Genomic DNA, 27,807 nt, shown 5'->3' on the forward strand with positions numbered 1-27,807 from the left:
CCAGCTGTAACAGAGCAAGGGGGAGGGTGTGAGCAGCGCATACACAAGCTGACTGACAGTGCTAAGATCCTCCTCGTTCTGACTGGTTGTGGCTGAGAGTGTATTTCTGCAGGGACCACTGGGACCACTGGGAGCACTGGGAGAAGGAGCCATCAGCACAAAGTGAGTTTCAACAGAAATATGAAAACATTTTTAATAAAAGTAACAAAGTGTAACTTTAAAGAAGCACAGCAGCTTTAGAACATTCCTGAAACGTTCCATCAGTTTCCATGAAGATCATCTGATCCTCCTCCCAACAGCACCAGTACCAGCCTGCTGCTGGTCCCAGTTCTCACCTCAACCTCACCAGCGGCGGCAGCTGGGATTATTTCTGGATTAAATCATAATCTGTCAGGGAAAATTATTATTAATGAGCAGAAAGGGGAGTTCAGAGCTTTGTCAGGCTTTTATTGTGAAGTTCTGCTAAACATATGCCCTCCTGGTACTGGGAATTGGTCCAATAAGACGAGCTGGTTACCAGTTAAACCATGAAACCAGACCAGAAACCATCCAGTGTGGTGGTTCTAGTAAGAGCTCTGCAGGTCAGCTCCATGTTTCTGCTGATCAACAGGTCGGCAGCGTCTGGATCCGTCCAGCAGAACCCCCCAAAACCACTCAGCAGAACCAGAACCAGAACCAGAACCAGTCTCCAAAGGATCAAAGTTAGGAAACTTCTGCAGCTCCTGAGCAGCAGCAGCTGCGTGTTTTTCTCTCAGCCCACTCAGAGCCTGAAACAGGAGAAACAAAGCACTCACCCCGTCTGGACTTCAGACCGGACCGGGCCGCTCCGAACCGGGCCGCTCCGAACCGGGCCGCTCCGAACCGGGATCCCCCAGAACAACAACAGGCACTGCAAAAGTGCAGAGCGAGGCGGCGGAGCAGCAGCTCCCAGCCTGCAGCTCAGACGGCTCCACCCCCCGACTCACTGAGGGAGCATCACACTCGACTGCTAACACACACACACACACACACACACACACACACAGGCACGCACACACACACACAGGCACGCACACACACACACACACACACACACACAGGCACGCACACACACACACAGGCACGCACACACACACACACACACACACACACAGGCACACACACACACACACACACACACACAGGCACACACACACACACACAGGCACGCACACACACACACACACACAGGCACGCACACACACACACACACACACACACACACACACAGGCACACACACACACACACACACACACTCTCTCACTCTGTGCTGGCAGCAGTTGAGACGACATTCTTTGGACAGAAGTTCTGGTCTTTAAATAGAGCAGCAGAGCCGCAACAGCTTCAGGTCTGCAGCCGCTGAGGGGGAGAACGTTCTCCACACGGGAACCAACCGGAACGGGAACCAACCGGAACGGGAACCAACCGGAACTTCCTCCAATCAGGAATCCAACATGTCTGGCCTTCACTTGTTAGTTTGAAGAAGCAGTTTTATGTAAAATCACCTTTCTGATCTGATCTTTGTCATGTTTTAATGTTTTTCCTGCTGGGCTGATTTGATTCTTTCATGTTTCAGAAATCATTTCATCTCCATGGCAACCATTCAGCTGCTAAACGTCTGGGTGGACCTAGCCCCGTCTCAGAAGCTCCTCCCCCAATCAGCTCCTTCAGACTAGCCAGCAGCAATTAGCAATCAGCTGCTGAGCTCATTACAGGAGCTGCTGCTCAGAGCTGCGCTGGTAAAAACATTAAAGGGTTAATAGAGGAGCCATGTTGGAACGACTTCCTGGAGGCGGAGCTTCAGGAAGAGCAGGAGCTTCTTAAAGAGACAAACGTTAAATTATAAAGTCAAACCAGGAGCCTCAGGTATAAAGCATGTGCATGTCCTCCCAGCATGAAGACAGATCCTAGGGCCCGGCCCGGAGCCTCCGGTTCTGGTCCAGCTCTCAGCCTGTCCTCTGGGAACCAGAACCGGGTCGGGAAAACAGGTTTTTAAATCAGATGGAGTTCGGAGGAGGGGCAATAAAATGCTGCAACGCACTCAGGAAGAAGACGAGTCAGGGTGCAACGACTCACTGATAAACTATGGGATGGAGATCACCACATTGCTAAGCAACCAGGACAGTCAGCCAGCGGCCATCTTGTGGTCCTTCCCTTCTGAGCAACCTGAAGGCTTTCTACTGACTCAGTCAGAGAGCTGGCAGCTAATTAACATGATATTGATTAATGTATTGATCAGATTCAATATTCACACAAACATGATGTTAAAGTGAAACTGTACGGAGATCAGAGGAAGATCTGCTGGAAGCCTGACTAAACCAATCACATGGATCTGATCGATCTGGTGATGTATCAGTGATAATCAGTCATCAGCTCTCCAGCTGTCCTGTTGGTTCGGCTTCCTGCTCGTCCTCTGATGCAGCCATTATGCGAGGCAGCGTGTCGCCACTCACATGACCCGTCTGCGGTTCTAAACGGTGGGTTCTGGTAACCAACAACAGGCAGCAGCTGTGCCCCGAGCGCGGCCTGGCAGGCTCATCAGAGGAATGTGAGCAGGTTTTCCGGCTCAGGGAGCGATGAGCGGGCAGCCAATGAGGCACTGGACGAGGCCTGCAGCTAAAGCCCAGAGAAAAGCTTAATTCCTGAAGCTGATCCCCACAGAAACACAGAGAAACCTGCAGCTGCAGGTCCAACAGGGGAAGCTCTGGAACACTAATCACCACGCCACCACTTTTACAGTCAAACCTTTGAATAAAGTGACGTAAGGCGACCAGCTGACTGCTACTGGCCAGCTTAACACTCATCATCATCATGGAGGAGCAGAACGCTTCCCAGGAGCTGCAGCAGCAGTTTGGGGATCGAAGCGCCTCTGGTCTCGTCGTCTCCATTGCTGCTCTGGTCCACCTCACAGGCCCAGCCTGCAGGAACGGCCCCAGATGGTCTGCTGAGCAGGACGTGTTCCCACACGTCATTAGCTGCATTCCAGCAACATGTTTATTCACATTTGGAAGCATCGTACAGAAACGGTTGATGGAAACGGGGAAGTTTGACATAAATTCCTGAATTTCATGATAAAAAGTTATTGTGCTGGCCTGAGGTGGTTTTCTGAAAGAGTAGTTGTACTAAAGCGCAGCAGGAATCAGATGAGTTTCATATCCTAACAAAGCAAACGCTGCACTCTACTGGTGGGACTGTGCCTCGCCAAGGAACCAAACCCTGAGGCTTTAAAGGGATCCTCCATTAGTTATGAAAATAGACCTTATTTGGGAAATATTTATGTTGGATGTAAAAACAATACAGTTGTAAGAGCCATATGAATGAAATGAATGATTGAGGTGACGGGAGCGCATGCCTTTGACACCTGGGTGGTGGGTGTGTCGAGGTGGGCGTGGCTGCCACTAAAGGTATGAATGGGAGCCATACTGGCTGCTGGCTCATTATGTTTGAGGAAGCGGTGCGCCTGGGTGGTCATAATTTCTGTTGACTGTGTTTAATGCCGTTTATTGTGACACTATTGAATGGTTTGGCCTGGTCAGTCAGTGTAAATCTGTACGATCTGAAGTAAGACAATCAAAGTGGAATAAATAGATGATTGCAACAACAAGAAGCGGCCTGGAGTTTTTGAAGCAGCGTCGGACAGTTTACAATTCCCCGAGTTATCCCAGTGCGGCCCTCATACATCTTTAGCTTTGCCGCACATCTAACAGTAATAATACAGTAGGTTATTTAGTTTTGATCAATTTTAATAAAATATTTTCACAGACCACCTGGTCCAGACTATAACCTGGAGCCATCAGACAGCTGATTTCCAACTGATCTGCTCGTTTAATGCTCACCATGCTGTGGGCAAACCAGAGACTGCCACCTGGTGGACCATCACAGCACTCACAGCTGAGCCATAAATACTGATCTGACAGAACAGAGAGGAACAGCAGAGCAAACATCAGCAGAGCCCCAGGAAGTAACCTCGACCTTCATTAATCTTCATGAAGCCGCACCATGGGCAGCGCTGATAACATGCTGCGCCACAGCAGGCAGGGGTACTGCAGCAGCCACAGGATATAATTATTACTGAGTCAGAGAGGAGGGGGGAAACAGGATACTGAAGGAACGAGTCACTTCCTGTCACTGCAAGGAGCGCCGCTGGAATGCATCACTGTGTTTTAATAAACTTTATTCTCATCATCAGAAGCACCTAACTGCCACTAAACAATATCTCATCCTAAAGAAAACCAAGGGTCAATTTCCATCAGCTCCACTGTATACTGCCCCCTTGTGGTCACCATAGTATCCTCCTCAAACACCCCGACGACTAAAAAAAGTGGCACTACATTAACTCGAGTAAAAATATAGATCAAAGAAAACTATTCAAAAAATAACAATAGTATTTTTCTTAAGTAACTGACAACATTTGACTTAATATTTAAAAGTGATGTCATCAGAGAGAATATAAAATATAATTAACAAACTCTGCTGACGTTTTGGTTAAAATGTGTTTGATTTTTATTCGGTGAAGTTACTCGCAGTCTACAGAGGATTCAGAAATGTTACTGCAGCGATGCTTCATTATACTAGAACTGAAGTAAAACTACTCCTAAAGTAAAGGTAACTGAGTAAAGGTAACTAGTTTTTACCCACCTGTGGGGGGGACTGGGTTGATGATTGTAACAGCAGGTCTTTGCACACATTTTGGGGGAAATTACGGTTCACATTTATTGGTTGGTCCAGCAAACAGGGTTATTACAGCGCTCATTATAAACTGTGAAATGTTCCCGCTATTCATTTAGCTGCTTCATTATTCGTTTTTGTCCTTCTCTGTTTGATTTTGTATTTAATTTACATTTTAACCGGGATTATTACCGTGGTGTTGGCCTTCAGAAAAGTTTCTAGAAACGCTTCGGATGCCCCGCCAACCAGTCAGTAACCGCCACGAACAAGCCAATACGTTAATTATCCCTAATTAACCAGCAGCCTGATTTACTAACTAGTTAATCTGCTACATGCTAATTTAAAACAAGAACTCACCGACGGTAGAAAGCAGTCTGGGTAAAATAATCCAGTAAACTGTAGCGGTTATTTGTTACCCTTCAGCTAACCAGTTCCCGGTAGTTATCCTTTAGCCGCAACGGCTGCTTCTGAGACGAAACACAGCGCCCCCTGTGGTCACTGTGCGGCATTACATCACCGCCCCCTGTGGTCACTGTGCGGCATTACATCACCGCCCCCTGTGGTCACTGTGCGGCATTACATCAACGCCCCCTGTGGTCACTGTGCGGCATTACATCACAGGCATCGGCGCTAACAGAAGCCACCACTTGATTTAATCTCTCCAGTCTACACAGTATTTGTCATGAAAAGTCTTTATTATATTCTGATTTTACGTCAGAAATTTGAACTTTACAGAATTATTATTCAGTTGGTTTTATTTTATGGTTAGTTTCAGTTATTTTCAGAGGTTTGTTCAGGGAATTAATCTCGTACATGAAGAAGTTGCGTGAATAAAAGCAAACTATCGTACTTCGCTCTGCTCCTTTAACCAGAACAGGAAGATAAACTCCTCTATTTTGCTTCAAAACAAACAGCAGCAATATGGAGAATAACATCAGACATCGGATCCGGGTGCCGATGTGGTGCGGTCCTGGTTCTGGTTCTGTTGGTCAGAAAGCTGGTGGTTTCGATCCAGTTTGCTGCTCTTCTTCCCTGAAACACGGATCTCATAATTTAAAGAAAACCTTCGCTCAATTTCAGATTTAAAAAAATTACACAACAATAATCCCACATTATCAGGATTCATCAAGGCAAATCAGAAAAATGATCAAGATTTATAATAAAATATGAACAAAAATGTTGTGATCTCAATCTAATTTCTCTTTATTTGTCCATTTTCAGAGGAATAATTCAGGATTAATTTCAGGCATTTCTGAGGTTTAGCAGCACATTAAAGCAGAAACATGTCAACGACCTTTATTATGAATAAAAACCGTTTTCCTGCTGACTGGACCGAGCCGCTGCAGGAACAGATCATTGATTATTTGTTCTGTTTGGACCGGACCGGGTTTCTGCAGCAGCTGCAGAAATAAAGCACACAGAATAAGGCAGCGGCATTAAGAAAAAACAAGGCCTGTATTAAATACATGTTCGGGTTTTAAATAAGCGGCTCAGTCAGAATTAACGGGGAAAGGCAGGAAAAGGGGCGCCGCAGCGCCCCCTGCTGTATGAAGTAACAACAATAAACCAAAAGAGTTAAGAACAAAGAATGGATTTTCATTTAAACTGAGGGAATCACAGAGACATTGCAGACATTTTCAGTGTAACTGATTCAACAACATCAGCAGTATTAATACACACACTTCTGTTGATCTGCTGTGATGGAGCAACGATCCTTCCAAGCTTCCAATCCAGCAGGAGCTTGGCTGGAAAGTTTGGTGGAAGGATGAAGGACGCTGATGGTAATGAAGATGAGGACAGAAGGTCATCTTCAGCTGGTGATGCTCTCTGGTCATGTGATTGTGCTGGTTTCCTAGTGACCGAGCCGGCCGACAGACAGCCCGCCCCCTGGTGGCCGTGTTCAGAGCTGCGTGGGGCGGTGACTGTGCGGCCCGGCGCCGCCACCAGGGGGCGGGGTCACCAGACTCCTCAGGTACACACAGGGGTTCCTCCTCCTGCCAGGGCCGGGCGGGGCCGGAGGCGGGGGCGGAGCCTGTGGCGCCCCGGGCGGCTTCAGGGCTGACATCAGCGGCTGCATCTCCTGCGACGCGCCAGGCTCCTCCTCTTCCTCCTCCTCCTCCATCAGCTTCTTCCTCTCAGGGAAACAGAAGGCGGCTGGGGCCGGGGCCTGGGCAGGCGCTGCCCCGATAGGGCCGGTGTAGGAGGCGGGGCGGGACCCTCCCGGCCTGGAGAGGGCGCTGACGCGGGGGTGGACAGGCTCGGCAGGCGCTGGAGGCGACGAGACGCTCTCCAGGGAGGAGATGCTCTGGTTCCAGGCCTGCTGCAGGTCCACCGGGATGATCTTGGTGGCCTCCACCGACACGCAGGGTGGGGGCGACCCCACGCCGCCCTTCCAGGGCAGATGGCTGTCCTCACTGGGTGGCGACGGGGTAAGGGGCGACGGGCTCTGGCAAACGTCCAGAGCTGCTGGGACTGAAGGACAGACTGTAATCAGCCATCATGCAGAAAGACTGCAGCCCTACACCAACCTACCATCACCATGGAAACGGGCTGCTTCATTTTCAGTTCAGCTTCATTCAATTCACAAAATAAATAATTTACAATCAATCAATCATTCCAATTGATCTAAGTGTAAAGCAGTGCACAAGTGTCCCAAAAGAGGGTGCCGTTGGTACGACCGCAATCCTGGCATGTTTGTCCTGTCGGGGACACCGTAGTGCGGGGGATTTTCGTGCGCGAACTGCTGTATTCCTTACAGTGTGTTTACTGCCTGTAAGGTAAGCAGCAGCTCCCCTAGCCCGGTGTAAAAATGAACATTATATATATTTCTATTGGTTCAGATTGCCAGTTAGGCACAGATTACATTTTCTTTCTGGTGATTGATTGGTTTGTGACGTTTGATCGTTTTGTGATGCTTGATTGTTTTGTAAAACAGAAAAAAGCGGTTGAATGCTGACAGTGTGTTTACTGCCTGTAAGGTGGACGAAATAAACGCGCCAAGGTCTCCCCACAACCACGATCGCTGTGTCCGATTCCTCTTTTCTGCATGGATCACATCCCACCTTCACGCACAAATAAAACACAACGCAGAGTCCATAGGGTGTCTTCCATCAGCGGCAGATCCAAAGAGGGAAAGCCTGGGTTACATAAGTTCAGTTAAATATTTAAATTAGTCTAAAACGTTTCTAAGAAAACCCAGGAGAACATCCTGACCCGCAGCATCACTGCTTCTAGCCATCAGGGGGCGACAGTGGAAAGGAAAATCTCCCTTTTAACAGGAAGAAACCTCCAGCAGAACCAGAACCAGAAGCAGCTCGTTGTCAGACAACAGAGAACTTTCTAGTTAATGAAAGAAACGTGTTAGAGGGAGAACGATTAGGTAATGGCAGCATTATGCCCTCTTCAGCAGAAAAACATCACCATGATGTTTCCATGGCGATGAAGCAGTTTCATGGAAACCTTCATTTGATTGAAGACAAACACCAGCTGCTCTGTCACCGCAGTAACTCGTCTTGGTATCTACTCCCTTGGTGCTTCACAGCGTGTGGTGCGGCGGGCGAGAGACACTCAAAGGTTCCTTCGGAAGCGGAACATTTACTTCTTCGTGTGGTAACAAACATACAGCCACTAACTAACAATCACTCTCTATCCCGAACATGTGTGCCCCCTGCTGGTGTGGTAGTGCTAGTGCAACAAAATGATTTTCATTCTGTTTTCTTTAGTTTTAGTCACCAACTTTTATAAACTGGCTTTCATGTTGACCCAAATATTTTCTGTTCTGGATGGCTTTGCCTTTTTAACATTCATATCTGACTGCAACTTGTTGTGTGTTTTACTTTAACATTTCACTTGTCAAGCACTTTGGTGGAAATGTGATATCAGAATAAATTTGCCATCCAGGTGGATCACCATTTACAGGTGGTCCGGTCCAATCAGAACCTCTCCGCTTTACCTGATTTGGGTCGCTGTTTGGGCGTCTCCACCTTCCGAGCAACGAAGATGATGCCGACGTCTTCCTCCTTCTCCGGGTCGGATTGATCAGCTTTATCCTCCTCTGGTTCCACAGGAACAGCCACCGGATCTGAGACAGAGCGGCAGCAACATCACACCAGTTGCAGAGATGCTGGTGAGCGCCAAGCAGAAGATCATCAACTCCAACAACCTCAACTCAACATCAACCCAACATAAGCGTCAACCAAACAGCAACCCAACTCAGACCCAGCTGGTCGTCTCGGTACCTTTGTCCTGCCAGCTGACGTTGCGCCTGGGTTTGTCTCCTCCCTCGTCCTTCGTGTCAGATCCTCGGCGCTGTCAGCAGAAGGACGAAAGGTCAGATGCCAACAAGAGCCGATATTAATATCTGCATCGGTCCTGATATTGAAACAAGTTTGAGATCTTATATCTAGAATCTGGAACTCTGCAGTGAGACCTGCAGTTCCGACGGAGCCGGATCTCTGACCGTTACAACACCTGTTCTAACAGTCAGACTCCAGGTTCTGTTCAGGTGCATATGTGTGTGTGTGTGTGTGTGTGAACCTTCTTCAGACTGCGCTCCTTCTTGTGCCGTTTGTGTCTGGTGGACTTGAAGGTCTCCATGCGGCTCCTCATGTTCCTCTGGAAAACCTCGCGGTCCTGCCGCTCCTGCTCACCCAGTGGCATGAAGTGTCGGCTGTAGTGGGACTGGTACTGGAAAACACACCGTGTGTCACCAGCGGCTCCACGGCGGACCGTTGCCCCAGGCGCTCCTTCTCCTTACCCGTCTCCTGGGCTTGTACAGGTTCCCGGTCAGAACGTGATGCGTCTCCATGTCCTCCTCCACCTTCGACCCGGGAACGTTGTCGATCACCTGGAGGTCCAGACACACACCGCTGCCGTTCTCCCGCCTGCAACACGTCAACCACAGCAACACGTCAACCACAGCAACACGTCAACCACAGGTCATGTGACTCACAGGTAGTTGGTGACGTTGGTGACTTCAGGGAAGGAGGCTCTGCTGGCCATGGAGGGTAGCGACAGCCTGGCCGAGGTCAGAACGTTCCCACCCTGCACACAGAGGTCAGAGGTCAGAGATCCACAGCTGACAGACTCAGAACAAGGCTGTCTGTCAGCCTGTAGCGCCCCCTAGTGGTCCAGCCAGGAGGAGCAACGCAACTAATAGAACCAGCACAGGTTCTGCCGGAGCAGTTTACTCAGAACCAAACTGTGGGTCCAGAAACACCTGATGACCAGAACCAGAAAGAAGGAAAGTTAGGAGGAAGAAAAAAGTTTACAGACTGCAGAGCAATGCTCCAATGAAGCATCAGGGAGTTTGATGTAAAGAGAAAGAATGGAAAAGATTAAAGTTGAATAAAATAAAATAGACAAGCATAAAAGACAATAAGAGAGAAAACAAGCAACAGAATAAAATAAAGATGAAGAAAACAATAATAAAATAAAACAAAATAGAAAAAAATAAAGGGGCTGCACAGTGGCGCAGCTGGTAGAGCTGTTGCCTTGCAGCAAGAAGGTCCTGGGTTTGATTCCCGGCCCGGTACTCCGGTTTCCTCCCACAGTCCAAAAAAAAAACATGACTGTCAGGTTAATTGGCCTCTCCAAATCGTCCCTAGGTGTGTGTGTCTCTGTGTTGCCCTGCGACAGACTGGCTACCTGTCCAGGTGACCCGCCTCTCGCCCGGAACGTTGGCTGGAGGCAGCAGCTCCTCCTGATCCCAGCAGGGAAAAGGGTGTAAAGAAAATTAAAGAATAAAACAAATGGGAAAGAACAGAGGGGTAAAAGAAAAAAAAAGAAATAAAATTTAATACATCAAAGAGAAAAAGAATGAAATAAAAATAAAATAGAAAAGAATTAATACAAAACAATCAAATGGATTAGAGCAGTTTTGCGGTAAACAGATTTCGCTGAGGTTGCAGAAATCTCTGCTGCCTCCATTAATCTGCTTCCTGCTGGGTTTCTGCTCCATAAATAAAGCCCGGTCCAAATTAAAGCCTGACCTGGTTCTGGTTCTGCTGGGTTTACTGGACCTGCCTGAAGGTCGACATGCTTCCTCCGTTTCCCCAGAGATGATATTTAATCCTCAGCTCTGTCGCCTGATGACTCCAGTTCTGGTTCTGGGTCGACTCAGGGGGTCTGCTCTCCAGTACCAGAACCAGAACCAGAACTGAGTAAAGTTCTACTTGGTGAGAAAACTGGAGCTGGAGCTGGTTCTGGTTCCGGTGACCCATCAAACCAGGAAAGGATCAACAAAACATTTCCTCCAGACTGAGGTGGAGAAGTTCTGGATCTACGGCTCCAGCCTCAACCATGGATTGTGGATCAGAACCAGAACACCTTCCTGTTTCAGATCCAGAACCTGTCTGGACCCGATCCGGTCCTCCTACCTGGTCGATGACGCTGATGGCGTCCCGGATGTTGATCTTCTGGTACGCCTCCCAGAGCTCGCTCTTCCTGTACACCGACTTCCTGAGCAGCAGCTTGCTCAGGTAGTTCTTATCGAACTGCTCCCACCTGGAGGGGGAGGGGCAGTGAAGCATGCTGGGAAACCGCTCTGCTGACGGAGGACATGTTGGTAGGACTCACTTGTCTCTCCAGTGGTGATAACCCTGGAGTCCTGCGATGTCCTCCACCGCAGTCAGGATGTGGTCAAAGGCCTGGACACACACACACACACACACACACACACACACACACACACACACACGTCACATTGATGATGAGCAGAAGAAGAAGAGTCATCATCATCATCATCACCCGCTCGTGGATCTCCTCGTTGATGGTGGGCTTCCTGTTGGTGGAGCGAGGAACCTTCAGCCACTTCACCAAAGGCTTGATGGTCAGACCCTGGACCAGAACCAGAACAGGAATCAGAACCAGAAGTAGCGGTTGCTCACTCAGGAACCTGCTCAGAACCAGGACCGGTCCGGTTCAAGTCACTCCTACCTGGAACATGACGGTGAAGAAGACAACTACAATCGTCGTAGCAACAAAGTAATCCTTGGCTCTGACTTGCTCTGCGTCCAGCAGCACCACCAGTGCGAACGCCACCGCCCCCCGCAGGCCGCCGTACGACATCACCACCTGGTCGATCTTATCCAGCGGGACGAGCCGGAACCGGTTCAGAACCCAGGTCTGGCCAACCACACCTGAGGCCCAGAGACAGGAGAACCGTCATGTCACAGACGTTGGAAGCAACCGGACTGGACCCAACCGGACCGGACCCTTCAGAGGTTCTGTATGTCATTTCACTTTCAGAAAGGTTCCTTAAAGTCTGGGATGTTTTGATCACCACTGATCTAGAATTGGCTCCTTCCAGGAGTTCCTCTCTAAACCAGAGATTCCTTTTCTCCTATTGGTTGGCTGCAGCCTGAGTCTGCTTCTGATTGGCTGATGAGGCCCTAAGCATGACTCCTCTTCCAGAAGCTAGCTGCACCAGAGACAAACACGTAAAACCAACAAGATTCTTTTCTCCAATTATGTCAGAACCAAACCTGACCGCCTGCTAGAGGCCTTTCCATCTGAATCGTATGTTTTGTCTCATTTATCTAGTGACGTCAACATTCATGTTGACAACCTGAAGACCGAGGGGCAAAAAAATCTGTTTAATATATTAGAGAGTTTTGGTTTAGCACAACATGTCAAACAAGCAACACACACTCCTGGACACACACTGGACCTGGTTATCAGAAGGTGTGAATATTTCCAGTGTCTCTGTAACTGATGTCGCCTGTCGGATCACTTTGCTGTTATCTTTGAATGTTCTTTATCCGTTAACCCACTTGGACAAACAGCTACTGTCACAAAACGTTTTTCACAGAAAACACAGCAGAAACATTTAATCTACTCTTCTTCCTCACCCTTAAGCTATAATGACGTAGATAAGTTGGTAGATGATTTTCAGTGCAAACTTTCAGATATCATTGATTACATTGCCCCCATTAAAGTGAAGGTTGTGACTGGTAGGAAGAAATCTCCATGGAGAAATGCACAAGCAGTTCAATATGCAAGACAACTCTGCCGTAGGGCCGAACGGAAATGGCGTAAAACTCAACTACACGTTTATTATGACATCTACAAAGAAAGACAACGTAACTACCACACAACACTAAAACATGCAAGAGAGGCTTTCTTTGCGGATGTCATAAACAAAAACATTAACAATGCTCCAGCTTTATTTGCTACTGTTGACAGGCTCACAAACCCTCCTATGACGTCACCACTTGAACTTCAATCTAATGCCTGCAACAAGTTCTCCAGTTTCTTGTCAGAGAAAATTCAAAAGATCAGAGGATTAATCTGCACATCCACTCTAAAGCCAGTACCAATGCTGGGCCCAAACAAAACAAATGCAGGAAAAATGACCCAATTCCAGCTACTTAATGATAAAACCCGAGAAGAAATGATAAGTCAGTGAAGCTCCAGTTCCTGCTGTCTGGATGTCCTACCCACACATTTCTTTAAGAAAGTCCTGCCTGTCGTTGCTAATGATCTGATCCAAATAGTAACTCATCGCTCTCTTCAGGTGTTTTCCCCCAGGCCTTGAAAACAGCAGTTATCAAACCACTGATAAAAAAGAACAATCTAGACAAATCACTGCTGCAGAATTACAGGCCGACCTCTGACCTCTGACCTCTGACCTCCCATTCATCAGCAAAGTTATTGAAAAAGCAGTTTTTAAACAATTAACTAACTTCCTAACAATAATGAATCACTTTGACTGCTTCCAGTCTGGTTTCCATGGTTACCACAGCACGGAGATGGCCTAGTCAAAGTGTTCAATGATATCCATATGAATATAGACTGTGGGAGAACCACAGTGCTGGTTCTGTTGGACCTCAGTGCAGCTTTCAACACTGTTGTCCACGACATCTTACTGAATCGACTGGAGAGTCGGGTCGGACTCTCCGGTCCAGAGCTCAACTGGTTTGAATCTTACATAAAGAACAGGGATTTCTTTGTTTCAGTCGGAAACTTCTCATCAGAGAGGTCAAAGGTCACATGTGGGGTACCCCAAGGTTCAATCCTAGGACCCCTTCTATTCAATATTTATATGCTCCCACTGGCTCAGGTTATAACAGGAAATAAGATCAGCTACCATAACTATGATACACAGCTCTACATCACGATGTCACCAGGTGACATTTGACCCCATCCAATCACTGAATAGATCAGGGGTGGCCAAGTCCAGTCCTCGAGAGCTACCATCCTGCAAGTTTTAGAAGTATCCTTACTCCAACAGACCGGGATCAGCTCTACAAAGGCCTGATAACGAGCCAGTCATTTGATTCAGGTGTGTTGAAGCAGGGATGCATCTGAAAGTTGCAGGATGGTGGCTCTCGAGGACTGGACTTGGCCACCCCTGGAACAGATGCTTAGAACAGATAAATGTGTAGATGTGCCAAAACTTTCTCCAGCTGAACAGAAACAAACTGAAGTTATTATCTTTGGACCTAAAGAGGAGCGAACTAGAATCAATGCTCAGCTTCAGTTATTACAACTGAAAACCAGCGATCAGCCCGAAACCTGGGAGTAGTGATGACCTCTGACCTGAACCTTCAGAGCCACATAAAGACAGTCACAAAGTCGGCCTTCTATCACCTGAAGAACATCTCCAGGATTAGAGGACTGATGTCCCAGTGAGATCTAGAGAAACTCATCCATGCATTTATCTTTAGCCGCATTGATTCCTGCAGCAGCGTCTTCACAGGTCTGACTAATAAATCAATCCTCCAGCTGCAGCTGATCCAGAAGCTGCTGCTCGTGTTCTCACTAAAACCAGGAAGATGGAGACATAACACCAGCTTTAAAGTCCCTACACTGGCTCCCTGTAGCTCAGAGAATAGACTTTAAAATACTGTTTATAAATCACTGAACGGTTTAGCACCACAATACATTAAAGATCTGTTATTGCTGTACCAACCGTCTAGACCCCTCAGATCTTCTGGTTCTGGTTCTGCTCTGCATCCCCAGAACCAGAACCAAATGAGGAGAAGCAGCATTCAGTTTCTATGCACCACAGATTTGGAACAAACTTCCAGAAAACTGTAAAACAGCTGAAATACTGAGTGCCTTTAAATCTCAACTTAAAACCCACCTGGTTGGAGTTGATTATGGCTAAATTAGGATTAGAGTGGGTTTTGATGTCTTCGATGTTTTTATCTTTACTTTTCATCTAGTTATTCACTTCTTTTTATTTGTCTTTCACCCTATCTATGTAAAGCCGGAAAACGTCCCAGTTCAACGAATCTATATCTGGGGTGTGAGAATCCTTGTTAAACGACATTTAACTGAAGTCCTAAAAAGGGTGCAGATTTTAATGTTTTTATCTTTTTTAATCTTTTTCAAAATTTCTTTCTCACTGTTTATTTAATGTCACATGCTGTTTTTATTTTAATTATGTGAAGCACTTTGAAATGCCTTGCTGCTGAAATGTGCTGTACAAATAAAATTTGATTGATTGATTGATTGATTGATTGATTGATTGATTTTTATGGAAGAGGCCCAGAGCAGAGTGTTTTTGGTGACAGGAATTGTTCAGTTTGCCATGAAAAAGTTGGATTTGTGTGGCATTCGCCTGCTGAGTGAACGCTGCTCAGACTCGACTCAGACATGTTGCTGTTTAACCGTTTTCTGGTTTAAACAAGAACATATTCTGGTTTCAATGAAATGTCTTCTTTATCTCACTAAGATAAGAAACATTCTTATTTTACAAGATATAAAGTGGTAATTTACTGCTCCTGGTTCTTTTCCTGGGTCCGTCAGTTAAATGCTTCCTGCTGCTGTTCTGGGGAGACACAAAAGGTTCCTACTTCAGAACCGAGAGACGAAAACCTCAGATAAACTTTAATTTGCTTCAATTATGTTTTCTAAAATTGTTCAGTGAGATTTTTTGTTTATTACGTTTTGCTTTTACCGTATTTTCCGCACTATAAGGCGCACCGGATTATAAGGCGCACCTTCAATGAATGGCCTATTTTAGGACTTTTTTCATACATTAGGCGCACCGCATTATAAGGCGCATAGAATAGACGCTTCATACTCTATTATTACACATCCACATTAATAAAGAAATGGTCCCCGAGTACTTTATATAGTAGGCTGGCCCAGTCGTTGTTTCACTCACGGTGTTGGTGTTGCGATATTATGCCCAACTGCTTTCTGGGTAACACAGACCAACCGACACGCTGCCGCTGCAGTCTCTGTCTCTCTTCCCCTGCCCCTCCCCCCCTTTAAATGTATTATCAAACTTTATTAACAAACCAGTGTTCTGACAACTATCCCAGCATGCACCGCGCACTACTTCTTCTACGGGGAAAAAGAAGTTGGCGGCTGCTTACCGTAGTGGACCAACTACGTAAGCAGCCTACTGCATGTCTGTGTAAACATGACGTCTTTCATTTCGATCTGAGTTAATTAGCGTAGCATTTCTGCCGGATTTTCACAACATATCAGCCACGACAATGGACAGGGGAACCAACAAGTTCATGTCATCTTTTTTGGACGACATCAAGGTGTTTGAGCCACTGGATGCCTCCAACATTGTGCGCGTCACAGCTAAAAGCTACCGATAGATGAGGAAAACAGCAGATCCTCACACCCTCAGCATAAATATAGCTGTGGACAAGATCACTGATGCCTATTGTTCTTGCAAGGCTGGGTAAGTCGGCATTCATGGTTTTGATGGTCCACAATGTACATTAGCATATGTTTACTACTGTAGCTTGTGTTTGTGAGACGGTCACGCACGTGGTAGCTGCACTGTGACCTAAAATGGGCATTAGCCAATGAAACGCGGCCCCTGTGGTAAGGTCCGTTGCTGGACCTGTTGTGGCTCAATATTGGTCCATATATAAGGCGCACCGGATTATAAGGCGCACTGTCGGCTTTTGAGGAAATTGAAGGTTTTTAGGTGCGTCTTATAGTGCGGAAAATACGGTACTTTAATAAATCTTTAGTAATTAGTGTGGTTTGTTTTTGATTATGTGGAATTAATTTAGCTGGATTAATACTTTAAATGTGAGATCTGGCTCACTTTTTAAAATATTATATTATGAGATTATTTGTGAGCATCAATGAAAGATAAATAATTTAACTTAGGTTTTTATTGTTAATTAGTAGAGTTGCTGTTTTTAAAGGGCCGGTTTTATGTAAAATAAACCTCTCTGATCTCTAAAGTTTTTCCTGCTGTGTTGCTTTGATTCTTTCGTGTTTGAGAAACCCTTCAATCTCCATGGCAACCATTCAGCTCCTAAACGCCTGGGTGGACCTAGCCCCGCCTTTGAGGCGCAGCTCCTCCCCTCTCAGCTCCTTCAGACTAGCCAGCAGCAATTAGCAATCAGCTGCTGAGCTCATGACAGGAGCTGCTGCTCAGAGCTGCGCTGGTAAAAACGTTAAAGAGTTAATAGAGGAGCCATGTTGGGACGACTTCCTGGAGGCGGAGCTTCAGGAAGAGCAGAAGCTTCTTAAAGAGACAGAAGCCCAATTTCAAGCCGCTAAATCAGGAAGCTAAACTTCTTTTAAGTCATATTTCATATATAGTGTCTTTATAACAGCTGAAGGTGAGATAGTAACTGATATAAAATGGAACTATGTGCCTGGACATCACATGATACTGGCCCTTTAATGGCTGCTGTACCCATGTTGGCCAGTAGATGGCGCTGATCTGCGTCTTCTGTGGATAGTTAATGTGAATAATGTCAGAGTTAGAACCTGAACCAGAACCAGAGGAACTGACCCACAGCCCTGAAGAGCAGGATGAAGACCAGGGTGCAGGACACCAGGCCCGTGTCCCAGGCCCACTTGGACTTGTCCACTGCAGAGATGCCCAGGAAGATGAAGATGATGGTCTCAGCGATGCTGGCCAGCGTCTTCATCGTGTACTTCACCGTGGTCCGGGACTTCTGCGAGATGTTGGCCTCTACGTACTTGTTGGCTCCGATGCCGCAGAAGGTCATCCTGCGGAGGAAGACATGGCGGTGACACGGCTGCGGGGTGAGGCGGGTCGAATCGAGAGGCAGGACTCACGACAAGATGGCGGACAGCGAGAAGAGCTCGGCGGTCAGGTAGGCCAGGTAGACCAGCAGGAAGACGAAGAGCGGCTCAATGATGCGGACCTTCTTGGTGAAGCGGGTGATGAAGCCGAGGATGACGGCAAAGACGAGACCCACCAGAGTCCCCCCGACGCTGACGATGAGGAAGGAGGCTGTGGAGGTCAGCAGAGGTCAGAGGTCAGCAGAGGCTGTTGAGATTTCCACCTGAAGACTCACCCACTCCCTTGAAGTAGTCGGCCGTCTGGACGTTCTGCGGGCCGACCTCCACGAAGGAGATGTAGACCTTATAGAGGACCTGCAGGAGACATGGAGAGAGACACGTCAGGGACTGGGTCACCAGAACCAGACCTGGTCCTCCAGGAGCCGGACCACAGGAGCATCCAGAACTCCAGACCAGAGTGAAAACTTTTACCACTGAGGACCAAAATTAGCTTATTCTCTCCCGTCAAAACACAAAAATAAAATTATTATTGTGAAATTTTCCCAGCACAAAAATAAAAAAGTTATAAGGGACGGTATCCTGTTTCTCAGCCACATAGTTCCATTTTATAACACAATCAGTAACTATGTTTCCCTCAGTTGTTATAAAAATATCAAGTATGACTTAAAATAAATTTGACTTCCTGATTTAATGTCTCTTTAAGAAGCTCCTGCTCTTCCTGAAGCTCCGCCTCCAGGAAGTCGTCCCAACATGGCTCCTCTATTAACTCTTTAATGTTTTTACCAGCGCAGCTCTGAGCAGCAGCTCCTATAATGAGCTCAGCAGCTGATTGCTAATTGCTGCTGGCTAGTTTGAAGGAGCTGAGAGGGGAGGAGCTGCGCCTTGAAGGCGGGGCTAGGTCCACCCAGGTGTTTAGCAGCTGAATGGTTGCCATGGAGATTAAAGAATATCTTAAATATGAAAGAATCAAAGCAAAGATTTTATATTTACGACATAAACTAGTCATGTAAATCTGACCCTAAAAATGGCAAAAAGTTTCCATCTGCTGCAGAATCCACACAGTTATTATGAAATGAAGAAAGAAGTGGAAAAAGAACCTATAAACTGTTGCTCTTTAATTATGGCTCCAGCAAAAGTCAGGCATAATTTTCATATTAATTAATTTATTTTTTGAACATTTATTTTGTCTCCAGGTCGCGTCAGTGCTTCCTGTGTCCATTTACCTCAAAATTAGAAGAGAAACATGGTCAATAAAATAATATCACTTCCGTTTATTAATTTGGGGAAATTTCATCTTTAAATTTTGCATCTGCATCATGACTAAAATAGACTAAGGGCCAAATGAGACCGTTCAGAGGGCTGCAGATGGCCCCCATGCCTCATGTTGGACACCTCTGAACCTCCAGGTGTGGTAGAGGTGAGCACTTCCCCAGCGAGGTCAGAGGTCACAGCTCCAGTTCTCCCAGCCCTGCTTGGGTTTTTCCATCTCAGTGGGATTAGCTAATAATCTGAGTGCTGCGGAGGATTAGCCGGCGCCGCTAATCTGCTCCCAGCTTCCAGCACCGGGCCGCAGCGTCCGTCCAGCTGCCGCCTCTGGACAACACGTGTCCTCCTCCTGGAGCCACAGCAGCGGAGCAAAGTTCAGCTTCATGCCGCGCCGCCCGCTGCAGCAGGCCTTCACAGGCTTATCTGTTACCATGGAAATGCAGCATCACACCTGGCAGGTGAGATTTGTGCCGATTCATCCACAGCGTCATATCCTGCTGACCCAGATCTAACTGCTCTAGATCTGGGCTGCAGGTGGAGGAACCTCAGCATCAATGATCAGACGCTGCCTCATGTTAAGAAGCTGAGAGCATCTGCAGCAAGAGGCGCAGCTGACGCTGCTGCAGCATTGCTGATTCCATCCCATCATGCTGGGCATTGATTATTCTGATGATTAATTGGAATAAAAATGGGAATATTATGCTGACTTTTTATCACTGAAGCTTTTGTTATTATAAAATATTAAAAATACATTTAAGGGTCGGTATCATGTGATTTCCAGGCACATAGTTCCATTTTATAACATAATCAGTTACTATCTCACATTGAGCTGCTGTAAAACACTATATATAAAATATGACTTAAAATAAATCTTACTTCCTGATTTAACACCTTGAAATCAGGCCTCTGTCTCTTTAAGAAGCTCCTGCTCTCTCTGAAGCTCCGCCTCCAGGAAGTCGTCCCAGCATGGCTTCTCTATTAACCCCTTAATGTCTTACCAGCGCAGCTCTGAGCAGCAGCTCCTATAATGAGCTCAGCAGCTGGTTGCTAATTGCTGCTGCCTAGTCTGAAGGAGCTGAGTGGGGTCCAGATGGGGGTGTCGCGGGTTGGAGTTGCAGGGAGGGGCGCTCTTGGTGCACCACAAGATGCCGCTCTGGGTGGTTGCCCATATCAGAAACCGCCTCTGGTTTTGGTTTCATTTCTGCTGTTTAGAGTCTCTAATCGATCGATAGATTACTGAATTATTACAGGATTGACTGAATAATCTATTGATTTGATTTCACATGCAGACAATGGAAATCTCAGCATGCGTGTCTCTCACCACGGTGACGGCGTCATTCAGCAGCGACTCTCCGAACACGATGATGAAGAGCATCTCGTTGACATGGACCTCCTCGAACACGGCTAGAACCGCCACCGGGTCAACGGCGGAGATCAGAGCGCCGAACAACAGGAAGTCCATCAAGTCGGCCTGAACGCGCTCATCTGCAGAGACACACCACCGCAGCTGATTGGTCCATACATGGTGACATCACAGCAGGCATCAGATCACTGAGGGGAGAGTCAGTCTGAGATCACTGCTGCAGTCTCTATTTAAAGGGACGGGTCACTATTTAAAGGGACGGGTCTCTAGTTAAAGGGACGGGTCACTATTTAAAGGGACGGGTCTCTAGTTAAAGGGACGGGTCACTATTTAAAGGGACGGGTCTCTAGTTAAAGGGACGGGACACTATTTAAAGGGACGGGTCTCTAGTTAAAGGGACGGGACACTATTTAAAGGGACGGTCTCTAGTTAAAGGGACGGGACACTATTTAAAGGGACGGGTCTCTAGTTAAAGGGACGGGTCTCTAGTTAAAGGGACAGGACACTAGTTAAAGGGACGGGTCTCTAGTTAAAGGGACAGGACACTATTTAAAGGGACGGGTCTCTAGTTAAAGGGACGGGTCTCCAGTTAAAGGGACGGGACACTATTTAAAGCAGGGGTGTCAAACTCCAGTCCTCGAGGGCCGGTGTCCTGCAGTTTTTAGATGTACCACAGGTACAAAACACTGGAATGAAATGGCTTAATTACCTCCTCCTTGTGTAGGTAAGTTCACCAGAGTCCTGCTAATGACCTAATTATTCTATTCAGGTGTGGTGCAGCAGAGGCACATCTAAAAGTTGCAGGACAGCGGCCCTCGAGGACTGGAGTTTGACACCTGTGATTTAAAGGGACGGGTCTCCAGTTAAAGGGACGGGTCACTATTTAAAGGGACGGGTCTCTAGTTAAAGGGACGGGTCACTATTTAAAGGGACGGGTCTCCAGTTAAAGGGACGGGTCACTATTTAAAGGGACGGGTCTCCAGTTAAAGGGACGGGTCTCTATTTAAAGGGACGGGTCACTATTTAAAGGGACGGGTCTCTAGTTAAAGGGACGGGTCTCTAGTTAAAGGGACGGGTCTCTAGTTAAAGGGACGGGTCACTATTTAAAGGGACGGGTCACTATTTAAAGGGACGGGTCTCTAGTTAAAGGGACGGGTCACTATTTAAAGGGACGGGTCTCTAGTTAAAGGGACGGGTCTCTAGTTAAAGGGACGGGTCACTATTTAAAGGGACGGGTCTCTATTTAAAGGGACGGGTCTCCAGTTAAAGGGACGGGTCTCTGTCCCCATCACTGACCTATGACCCCCAGCAGCTTGGCGGCGTAGAGGCAGAATCCGGTGCAAAAGGCGTTCCACAGCGTTCCCACCACAGCGTAGGTGAGGATGGCGCCCAGGTTGTCGAAGAAGAGGCGTGCGGGCATGAAGTATCCGGCGTCGCCGACGATGGTGGGCAGCAGGAAGAGGAAGAAGAGGGCGGGGTCCAGCTGGTACAGCTGCTTCTTACTGGCGATGAGAACCACGCCGCCCAGAACCAGACCCAGCAGGATCAGCATGCAGCTCTCTGGAACCACGGTGGTGAAGCGCTGCGACAGGTGGAACACTGCAGGGAGGCAGGAGAACGGGTTACTGCCGCAGCGCCACCTGGCGTCTGCAGCCAACAGGTGAGATGAAACAACATGCCAGGCGGAATCACAGCAGCAGCTACTGTCACCCTACGAAGGGTCAAAGGTCATCTTCAACCAATGAGGACACCATCTCAGACGTTGCATTAGATTCAGAGGTCAGACGTCGGGCATGACCCTCAAGTGTCGTCAGCATGCAGCCGGTCTTTATAAGCCTCTGTCTCATATCGTGTTTCTCTCTGATCAGTTCAGAAGTTTTCATCCACAGAGCCGATCCGCCCTGAGCGTTGTTTAAACATGCCGACCTATAGGGGGCAGTGTAGCGCTAAGCTAACACCTGCCAGCCAATCAGATGGCTCCAGAAGGAGCGGTACTTCCTGTTAGGGACCCATCATGGCGCCAGGAGGTTCGTCTGCAGGCTCAGTATTAAAATATAAAGTTATTAAACCAGACGATGCTGATGAGGAATCGGCTCAGAGCGAGTATCACGATTTATTGGGGCATCATTTGCAGGCTGGAATGATGAACACACGCAAACACCAATGCAGAAATTCCTCATTTCCGCTTTGGTCAGAGTTTTTATAAATAATAGTTTTAGTGAAATTAATGTAAAAGAACAAAACGCAGGAAACGGATCAGCTTTCCCCGATCCGGCTATGACTCAGCCAGAGTTAGCAGGCTAAAGGTTAAAGGTCATGACACACTGAAAGCCTCTTCTCTCTAGGAACAAGATGGCTGCCAAACTGAGGTTAGCAGAGACAAGTCCTCTGGACAGATGGAGACGCTGGACCAGGATGGAGGGAACCAGAGCCAGCAGACCAGCTGTGCAGCACGGAGGAGGAGGAGTGATGCTCTGTAGGGTGTACTTGGTTTTTATGCTGAATGTCAAAGTTGACTAATTAGCTTCCATCCTGATGAAACTATTGTCTCTTCTGATTGGCTGATGAGGCTGTACCTCTGTCTCTGATTGGCTGACAGAGAGCTGGAGGTGATGAGTCACTCCAGTTCGTCCCTGATTTGCTGAGCTGCTCAGGTGCAGAGAGAATCAAGTCAAACATTTCCTGTGAAGGACATCAGGTTGTGTGTGTGTGTGTGTGAGTCACTCCAATCAGAGCTGCAGCTTCCCAGCCTGTATCCTTCCGCTAAAACTAGTCCCAGTCGCTGCAACAAGTGCTGCTGCTTTTCCTCTGGAATTCTGGGAAGTTTTCATGTTTAGCGGCGCGGAGCGTTGTGTTGTTTCCTGTTAGAGTCCCGTCCTCTGTCGTCCTCCAGACGCCCCCTGGGTCCAGGGGCAGGGCAGATTTTCTGGGACTACTTTAGGAGGCGGATGGATCTGCAGACTGCGAGTGATTTAAGGCAGCAGACTGTTGGATTCCTGTGGAGCAGCTGAATGTCTTCAGTGTTTCTGTCCTCACTGTCCATCTGCTGCGAGGGAGTCTCAGCGGACTGCAGCCTGTCCCTCCCTCCGTCCTGCTGTCCCTCTGTCCATTTGTCCCTCTGAGCTGCACATAAACCCACATGAAGCCCATGTCCTCACATTTCCTCTCGGGGTTTGATGTTGGAGATGACAGAGACGGATGTCCTGCAGGGACGTCTGTCCTCTACGGGACGGGATCAGATCATCCAGAGTTCCACCATCTGACCTGTTTGACTTTCAGATACTGAACTTTAACCTTTGACTCATGAGGGATGACCAAGCACCGGATGCTAACCTGCTAACAGGCAGCAGATGAGAAGGTTTTCTCGTTTACAGTCCGACATGTTGGACCTGGGATTATTATGAAGTTTGAAACAGAAACTCAGATATATTTAGTCTCTTCTGGTTTATTTCTAACAACCTGAAAAGTTTGAAGGTCTGGACTGGAAAACACGTTAAATCTCTGGAGTGAATTCTGCTCTGATTTAATCTCACATTCGGTTCTTGAAGCTCTGATGAAGCAGAAACTACAGGAATCCTGATGGAATCAATCAATTATGATTATTGACACATAAATGCAATAAAATAGTGATTAGCTGATTGAGCACTGCAGAAATATAGACAGAAACAGATTTGTGCAAAATGAGTTGTTATTGTGAAAGTTACTGGATCTGCAGAAAAACCAGGCAGTAAAAAGAAAAAGAATCAACTCTTGTTTTGCTCAGAAGCTCAGTCTGCACCATGAAGGTTAGCTACTCTTAAGTCAGAAACATGAAGCCGACCAGGTCTAAAAACCAGGTGTGATCACTTCCTGTGTCACTTCCTGCTGATCAATGACCTCACGTCAACATGGCGGCTTCGCTGCTCGGGTCACAGGCAGTCATGATGGATTACAGGAAGCAGTGGAGGATGAAGGCGCTGCATCAGTAATCAGATTACCCAGACGGTGACGACAGCAGAGCGGACCAGAGTTCCCAGTTCACAGAGTGACTGGGAATCCTGGAGGAAACAGAAACACTTTGATGTTTCCTTCCTCCTTCAGATCCACCAGGAGCTCAGCCAGCAACCACTCCAGGTGTGTGTGTGTGTGTGTGTGTGTGTGTGTGTGTGTGTGTGTGTGTGTGTGTGTGTGTGTGTGTGTGTGTGTGTGTGTGAGAGAGAGACTCTTCCTGCAGCTAAAGCATTTTTTCAAACTGTTTTTGTTTTTTCAGCTCATTGTTTTTTACAGATTCATCAGAAAAATTCTGCACAGGGCAGTTTTCTAATTTGAATCTGCATCAAGATTTATATCTGCCTGCTTAGCTCCTCCTCCTCTTCCTCCTCTTCCTCTGCTGCTAACCTTCACGTTGAAGCTGAAGTTTCTCCAGGTGGGAGGAGAGAGGAGGAGCCTTTGGTCTGACGGTCATAAAGAAAAGCAAACTTCCTGCCAACCACCTGTTGCTGCTCTACCTGATGATGATGATGGTGATGAAGCATCACCAGCTCCACCTGCAGAAAATCTGAGCTAAAGTCACAGGAAAACCAGTCGTCTGCACTGTAAAACCGGTTCTGAAGCAGATTAAATATTAACCAATAAAATCTATTATCAATAAATATCAACTCATTACCCGACGGGCAGAAATTTAAACGGCAGAAACCAAGAGAGAATTTAACCAGATTATTTCTATTTCAGTCAAATTAAAGGATCTTTGTTTCTTCTTAACCTGGCTGACCAACCAGATGAGCACAAATCAACTTAATAATTAATTATAATTTAAATGATTTATTTAAAAACAGCATGTTTAAAACATTTATTGGAATTTAGCTCATTTAATCGCCTGTTTTAGTCTGAAATAACTCTCAGATAAAATGGGTGAACATTGAGGGACCAGTTTGTCCTTCAGCCACCAAACTTTAACATCATGGTTTTCATTATAGTTAAATAAACTTAATTCTTAGCTTTATAAACTTTAAAATCTAAAAGTTTTCGGTGATGTCCAATTGTCTGCATCCTGAGATTCAGGATCCAGTTAGAGGTTCTGGTCCAGTTCTGCTTCATCAGAATTTCTTCTGATCAGCCAATAAATAAATAAATGATCAATTAATAAACGGGGTGGTGGGGGGGGGGGGTTGCAGGTGCCCCCATCTTTTTGGCCCCGGACCCCTCGGGATGTGATTGCGCTCCCTGTGATTCTGGTCAAACTTCCAGTAAAACCAGTTCCGGTCCAGTCCGAGACCTCTCACGCACACGCACGGCGGCGGACTTACGGATCTTGGCCACGCTGGCCACCAGCAGCCAGATGGCGATGATGTAGGGCGTCTGGACGTAGCTCCACTCCCACTGGACCACCCGGTACCCGCCGCCGTGGTGGGGATGCTCCGCCGCCGCCGGTTCCTCCGGCCTGCCGCCGCCGGTTCCTCCGGCCGGCTCCGCCGACCGGGCCGAGGCGACGCCGGGAGCCCCGCGCTCCGGTGCGGGCTGTGGGAGGAGGAGCCGCGGCGGGGCGGAGGGAGAGGCGTGGGCCGGCCCCCGGAGCGGAGCGGCTGACCCGGACAGGTCGGCTCCGGCCGGGAGCGGGAGCAGCAGCAGACCGAGCAGCAGCATCTTCATCCCGGAGCTCAGGGCGCTGGCATCCCGCTGAGCTTTATATACACACCGAGCGGATAGGAGAAGCGGAGGGAGGCCGGCAGCTGGGTCCAAACATCCACACACACACTCACACACACACCTCCCTCCTCCTACACACACACACACACACAGGGAGGAGGAAGAGGAGGCTGACCCGCCCACTCACCCTTAAAGACACCGAGCCGCTCCCCCAGCTGATCTGATCACATCTGACGTCACATGTTAATACCCTAACTCTGACGTCATACGTCGGTCAATTTGAGGATGACGCATGAGAAGAGAGCTGCCGGTTCTGACCCAGCTCAGGTTTCTGGTTCTGGTTAAAGCACCGTGGGATGAAGAGGAGCAGGACAATAGGGCTCTTCACCCAGAGTGACCACTCAGTATGGGCGTCTCAGTGCCTAACTGAAGCTTGGATAATAAAAACTGAGGTCAGAGGTCAATTTAAAAGACGGGAAATAAAAACATTTTAACGTTAAATAGTAAAATGTGTAACTTGGTTTGAATCAGTTTGATGGCTGCTTTGATCACACTGGATGGACGGTTGGTTGGACGCTGTTGGACGTTTGGTTGGATGCGGTTGGACGGCTGGTTGGATGCGGTTGGACGGCTGGTTGGATGCGGTTGGACGGTTGGTTGGATGCGGTTGGACGGTTGGTTGGATGCGGTTGGATGGTTGGTTGGATGCTGTTGGACGCTGTTGGACGGCTGGTTGGATGCGGTTGGACGGCTGGTTGGATGCGGTTGGACGGTTGGATGGTTGGTTGGATGCTGTTGGATGGTTGGTTGGATGCTGTTGGACGCTGTTGGACGGCTGGTTGGATGCGGTTGGACGGCTGGTTGGATGCGGTTGGACGGTTGGATGCGGTTGGATGGTTGGTTGGATGCTGTTGGACGGTTGGTTGGATGCTGTTGGACGGCTGGTTGGATGCGGTTGGACGGCTGGTTGGATGTGGTTGGACGGCTGTTTGGATGCGGTTGGATGGTTGGTTGGATGCTGTTGGACGGTTGGTTGGATGCTGTTGGATGGTTGGTTGGATGCGGTTGGACGGCTGGTTGGACGGTTGGTTGGACGCTGTTGGACGTTTGGTTGGATGCGGTTGGACGGCTGGTTGGATGCGGTTGGACGGTTGGTTGGATGCGGTTGGATGGTTGGTTGGATGCGGTTGGACGGCTGGTTGGATGCGGTTGGACGGCTGGTTGGATGCGGTTGGATGCGGTTGGACGGCTGGTTGGATGCGGTTGGACGGCTGGTTGGATGCGGTTGGATGCGGTTGGACGGCTGGTTGGATGCGGTTGGACGGCTGGTTGGATGCGGTTGGATGGTTGGTTGGATGCGGTTGGACGGCTGGTTGGATGCGGTTGGACGGCTGGTTGGATGCGGTTGGACGGCTGGTTGGATGCTGTTGGATGGTTGGTTGGATGCGGTTGGACGGCTGGTTGGATGCGGTTGGACGGCTGGTTGGATGCGGTTGGACGGCTGGTTGGATGCTGTTGGATGGTTGGTTGGATGCGGTTGGACGGCTGGTTGGATGCTGTTGGATGGTTGGTTGGATGCGGTTGGACGGCTGGTTGGATGCGGTTGGATGGTTGGTTGGATGCGGTTGGATGGTTGGTTGGATGGTTGGTTGGATGCGGTTGGACGGCTGGTTGGATGCGGTTGGATGGTTGGTTGGATGCGGTTGGATGGTTGGTTGGATGCGGTTGGACGGCTGGTTGGATGCGGTTGGATGGTTGGTTGGATGCGGTTGGATGGTTGGTTGGATGGTTGGTTGGATGCGGTTGGACGGCTGGTTGGATGCGGTTGGATGGTTGGTTGGATGCGGTTGGATGCGGTTGGATGGTTGGTTGGATGCGGTTG

At 48.0% G+C, this 27,807-nt stretch overlaps 1 protein-coding gene across 1 annotated transcript; it reads right to left on the minus strand.

Annotated features, from left to right (window-relative positions):
• Nucleotides 1-5,361: 5,361 nt before the first annotated feature.
• Nucleotides 5,362-26,100, minus strand: slc9a5 (solute carrier family 9 member A5). Its single transcript, XM_088004587.1, has 16 exons — nucleotides 25,586-26,100; nucleotides 21,597-21,899; nucleotides 20,259-20,422; nucleotides 17,947-18,025; nucleotides 17,705-17,882; nucleotides 17,415-17,635; nucleotides 11,624-11,826; nucleotides 11,435-11,524; nucleotides 11,264-11,334; nucleotides 11,065-11,191; nucleotides 9,639-9,730; nucleotides 9,444-9,570; nucleotides 9,224-9,373; nucleotides 8,926-8,995; nucleotides 8,640-8,768; nucleotides 5,362-7,159 (listed from the first exon to the last, which is right to left on the minus strand). Exons 1-16 carry the CDS (start codon nucleotides 25,926-25,928, stop codon nucleotides 6,588-6,590), a joined length of 2,919 nt encoding a protein of 972 aa, XP_087860713.1. The 5' UTR covers nucleotides 25,929-26,100; the 3' UTR covers nucleotides 5,362-6,587.
• Nucleotides 26,101-27,807: the final 1,707 nt, after the last annotated feature.

The sequence above is a fragment of the Poecilia mexicana genome, unplaced genomic scaffold, assembly GCF_051168715.1.
Source record: "Poecilia mexicana isolate PSO_F unplaced genomic scaffold, ASM5116871v1 scaffold_3, whole genome shotgun sequence".
Lineage (NCBI taxonomy): Eukaryota > Metazoa > Chordata > Actinopteri > Cyprinodontiformes > Poeciliidae > Poecilia > Poecilia mexicana.

Coding starts and splice junctions, on each gene's coding strand:
- slc9a5 (XM_088004587.1), bottom strand. CDS start 25,928: ATGAAGATGCTGCTGCTCGGTCTGCTGCTGCTCCCGCTCCCGGCCGGA. Junction 17,883..17,946: donor CGACTACTTCAAGGGAGTGG/GTGAGTCTTCAG, acceptor TGACCTCCACAG/CCTCCTTCCTCATCGTCAGC. Junction 11,335..11,434: donor ACGAGGAGATCCACGAGCGG/GTGATGATGATG, acceptor GTGTGTGTCCAG/GCCTTTGACCACATCCTGAC.